This window comes from Octopus bimaculoides, chromosome 17 (assembly GCF_001194135.2).
Source record: "Octopus bimaculoides isolate UCB-OBI-ISO-001 chromosome 17, ASM119413v2, whole genome shotgun sequence".
NCBI lineage: Eukaryota > Metazoa > Mollusca > Cephalopoda > Octopoda > Octopodidae > Octopus > Octopus bimaculoides.
Genome location: NC_068997.1, coordinates 7104591 through 7109195, shown reverse-complemented (window position 1 = coordinate 7109195; position 4605 = coordinate 7104591). Strand labels below are relative to the sequence as shown.

The window sequence follows — 4605 nt, the reverse complement described above, 5'->3', positions numbered from 1 at the left end:
TGTGTGTGTGTGTGTGTATGTGTCTGTTTTTGTCCCCCCTCACCATCATTGCTTGACAACCAATGTTGGTGTGTTTACATCCCCGTAACTTAGTGCCTTGGCAAAAGAGTTGGATAGAATAAGTACTAGGCTTACAAAGAATAAGATCTGGGGGCGATTTGTTTAACTAAAGGCAGTGCTCCAACATGGCCACAGTTAAATGACTGCAACAAATAAAAGAATACACACATGGTAATGAAAATACTGACGGAATAGATACCAAAATTGATTTGTATTTAATGTGAAAAAACTGTGCTTCTATATCGTTGATGTATAACACCTGTTTTTCTTTTTTTTTTACAATGCCATTTAGCTGAGCGCATCACCATGGTACATGAGAAAGATGGGATTATTCTATCTGGGGAAGAAGCCCCGATGAAAAAAGACTTTAGAGAATGGATGGAGCAAAATCCAGGCTACAAGCCTTTTATTAGTCTCTCAGACGAAGACTGGGAGGTATGCTCATTAATGTTTTAATTACCATATTAGCATTTTGTATTGTGGTGGTTGTGTAGGGTGATAGACTGGTTTCTTTACAGCTTAAGATATTTTGTCACTTCTTTCTTTAACCCTTTCGTTACCAACCCGGCTGAAACCAACTCTGGCTCTGAACACAAATTTCTTGTTTTCATAAGTTCTGAATTAAAATCTTCCTCCAAACCTTAGTCACAATTTATGTTCCTAACACTAGCTGAATGATAACTGTTATTTTACTGAATTCTTTTGTTATATTTAAAATTAATCGAAAGAAACACAGAGCATCCTCAAAATAAATGCAGTAATGAAAGGGTTAAATCTTTCGTGAGTAAAGATGTGTGCTCTTTTTATATTGGTCTTGAGTTCCATCATTTCTACAGATTCACCGTTCAACTTCTGAGTCAAAAATAACAAAGAAATATTGGCAGCAGATACATCTGATTCATGTCTGCCATAGATTAGATGTGTCATCATACTGCATCAGCTGATTGCAACCTTTTTTTGTTTTTTAAATCTTTCAGTCAAGAGGGAAGGCAGTGTCTGTATGGTCCAGTACAGGCTGCAGACTCTGGTGGTAGGGAGAAAGATGTCTACAAACTGGAATACTTGCAGCAGAATGGACTGCCAGATGGTGGCATTAAGCTGAGTGATGGGTTTGAACTCATGGTTTAAAAAGAGTGAGACCAAATGCTGCAAGACACTCTGATATTCTTGTAGTTCCATCAATCCATCACATTGGATTGTAACTTTATTCTGAAACCCAAAAGATAAAACAAAGTTGGTTTGGGTGGAATTTGTACTCAGAATGTAGGGAATTGAAACTAATATGAAACATTCTGTCTGACATTCTAATTACTCTCCGTCACTGGAGATCAGATTAAAAAACATATTGGGTTTTTCACATAAAAATTTTTGAAGAAAATGTTTTAAAATTGAAAATTAGAAAAAGAATGTAGAAAAATATTGAGTAAAGATTATTTGCCAACATAACATGGCAGTCCTGGTTTAGGACGAATGTTGCTGTAATTTAGCCCCAGGAGACATCGTCTCCAGCTGGCTATACAACACAATCTGTGTCCTTATATTTTCGAACAAGGGAATCTAGCACCCCCACTCAGCTCAAAACAATATCTGTGTATTGCGATTTCCGGGTTATTTCCCCTCCATCAGCACAGAATAATTGTAAATATTGTTTAGGTTTTTTTATTAACCCTGTCATGCTGTATTCTCACTATAGCAGGAATTGGTTAAACATCATCTCTGCCAGACTACTGGTAAAGTGATGATGAGCAAAACGTATGTAGAAAAATAAGATGCTACAAATTTTGTCCATTAGTCTGCCTGCAATTGTTACTCTTGAGCTGTATATTACCCCCCCCCCCTTTTTTTTTTTGTTTTTTTGTTTGGAAGCCCAAGTGAAGGGTGAAGTTAGACACAGGGTCCCAAGTCTGGGAAGGTCAATCATAACAAAATCATAAATACCAAACAGCTTTATTGATTCTTTCTCCACTTGAACTTCCCATTTCCTTTCCAGACTTGCAAGAATATAGATTTTCTAAAGCCTTCAAGTGTATTTTTAAAATCTGCAATGTGCCATGATGCTGTGGATCCTGTTTGAGGACCATTGATCTAACTTGTTGATTGCAGCTGTTAGAATTGACATGTTCTACTAAGAACTAATTCTAAGAACCAGCGGACATTAAACGATGATGATGATGATGATGATGAATGCTTTGTGTCCTCTCACTTCTGTCCATCTCTGTCAACATCCAACACTCTTGACAGCAATGACTTCATACCTCAGTGGAAATATAATACCAATGGGCTTTTATCTAAAACCTTTAAGAATCTCATATCCTATTGGTATTAAATCTTCAGATAAAATGCCAGTGAACCACAGGCAACATTTCCCTGACCTGTTTTGACCTGCTTCTTTAGTAAATGATTTAAATTTAATCTTCTGACAAATTACATAAAACACCCAACATCATTGTCAACAGAATCTAGCTTGCTTACCAACTACATGGTTTCGGGTTCAGTCCCACTGCGTGGCATCTTGGGCAAGTATCTTCTACTATAGCCTCGGGACGACCAAAGCCTTGTGAGCGGATTTGGTAGATGGAAACTGAAAGAAGCCCGTCGTATATATATATATATATATATATATATATATATATATATATGTTTGTGTGCCTGTGTTTGTCCCTCTAGCATTGCTTGACAACCGATGCTGGTGTGTTTATGTCCCCGTCACTTAGTGGTTCAGCAAAAGAGACCGATAGAATAAGTACTAGGCTTACAAAGAATAAGTCCCAGGGTCGATATGCTCGACTAAAAGGCGGTGCTCCAGCATGGCTGCAGTCAAATGACTGAAACAAGTAAAAGAGTATATCTTTGTCTTCTTTCATCTTCTCATCACCATTCTATTCAATGGTCATTCCACCAGCGACTGTTTGGTACTGTTTTTAGTCACATTTAATTTTTGCTTTTAAAAAGGTCTGATGTTATTTCTTCAATTCCTCTCCCTGTTTCAGCCTGAAGTTGAGAAGCGGCGGCGGCGGCGGCCTAGACTCGACCCAGCAAAATTGGATTTTGAAAACCTCACTGGGGATGAGAATGTCTCTGTTGTGAACCGTGAAAATGGGAAAAAGGTTTGAACCTGTTTTCAGGTTAACTACTTGTTGGTGTGATACTTACTCTTGCTGCACTCCACCTCATCCCTCCCCCCCCCCTCATTCACTCTCACTGCCTCACATTTCATTTCCACCTCTCTCTCTGTCTCTCTCTCAACGTTGCTTTGCTGATTGTGTCTCATTTTATCTCTAGTTATTTATGTATATATGTGTAGAATGTTTGTGCGTGTGATTGATTCCAATTCATTCATTCCTACCAAAATCTCTCATTCTTCCTCCATTCTTCCCTCACATATGACTTCTTCTCTTTCTCTATTTCATCTTGTAATTTCTCCAACTGCGCCTATTTACTCTTCAGCCTCCCACTTAATTTTCATACACATGGAATATGAATGTTGTTATGGAATTTGTATATAAATCTATGATGGTGCTTGGCCTTGTGGTTAGGGTGCTGCACTTGAGATCATTATATCATGGGTTTGATTCCCAGACTGGACAGCATGTTGTGTTCTTGAGCAAATGACTTCATTTCCTGTTGCTCCAGTCCACTCAGCTGTAGTGGGGTCACCCTGTCACAAACTAGTCTTCCGATCAGCAGGGAATGTCAGACTGGTCACCTCACCAGCTGCTGAGTGGCATCGTTCGAAAGTTGAAACAATGCAAAAGCGCATTGTGACCAGCAGTGTATAACTACATCCAATAGTCTGATTAATCATTCGATATATGAATATATATAACACGTAGCTGGTGACAGTATCAAAAAGTAGCTTGGTCTGGCCACGTAGAATAAAGTACTCAAACATATAAAATATATGAAAGCTGATTTTAATTTTCTATGGAGGGAGGTGCCAGGGTGTAGAGTGTCAAAGTTCTCTCCTTACCTCTTGATTTAAAAAAAATTTTCTGTTCTGTGGTTTTAGAAAACCAAATCCCTAGAGATTCTATCAAGTCTTTTAGTGCTGTGCTGTGTGGCTAAAATAGAAGAATCGCTGGTGAACTTAAGAATTCTGTCTGCAACTGATGCTATTTTGTTTGGTTCCATGCTCCAGCTGGGTACTACTTCTGCAACCTTTGTTTTATGAGGGAGATGAAGTGATTTGCATCGACAGAAAAAACATTATCCATATTTAATGGCTTAACTGCAGGTCAGTTCTAATCAAACAGACTTGTGGTAAAAGGGAATGTTTTTTTTTTAAGATGATAGGATATGAGGGAGGTTTAGCTACCATTTCTAGCAGGTCAAGTGACTACATGAATGCCCTCATTAGCTTGAATATGTCAAGGGATAAATGATAAGGAGCAAGAAATAATAAATTTGATGGAATTAAAACACTTTTAATTTTTCAAATCCAGATGTTTTCATTTGATAATATCTTGATTTTCAGACAATAATGAAATATGATCTTAACTGTAAATAATGAGCTTTGACCGTGAACTGGCAGAATGACCAGCGTGC

The 4605-nt window shown here is 38.0% G+C and overlaps 1 protein-coding gene across 3 annotated transcripts in view; it reads left to right on the top strand.

The window, feature by feature from the left end:
• LOC106872482 (chromodomain-helicase-DNA-binding protein 8) overlaps positions 1-4605 on the top strand; it is a 99063-nt gene that overhangs the window by 71460 nt on the left and 22998 nt on the right. For all 3 annotated transcript variants that reach the window (XM_052974037.1, XM_052974038.1, XM_052974036.1), the window contains exons 43-44: positions 353-495; positions 3051-3167. In XM_052974037.1, coding sequence (XP_052829997.1) covers positions 353-495; positions 3051-3167 — 260 coding nt within the window. The remainder of the gene's footprint in view (positions 1-352; positions 496-3050; positions 3168-4605) is intronic.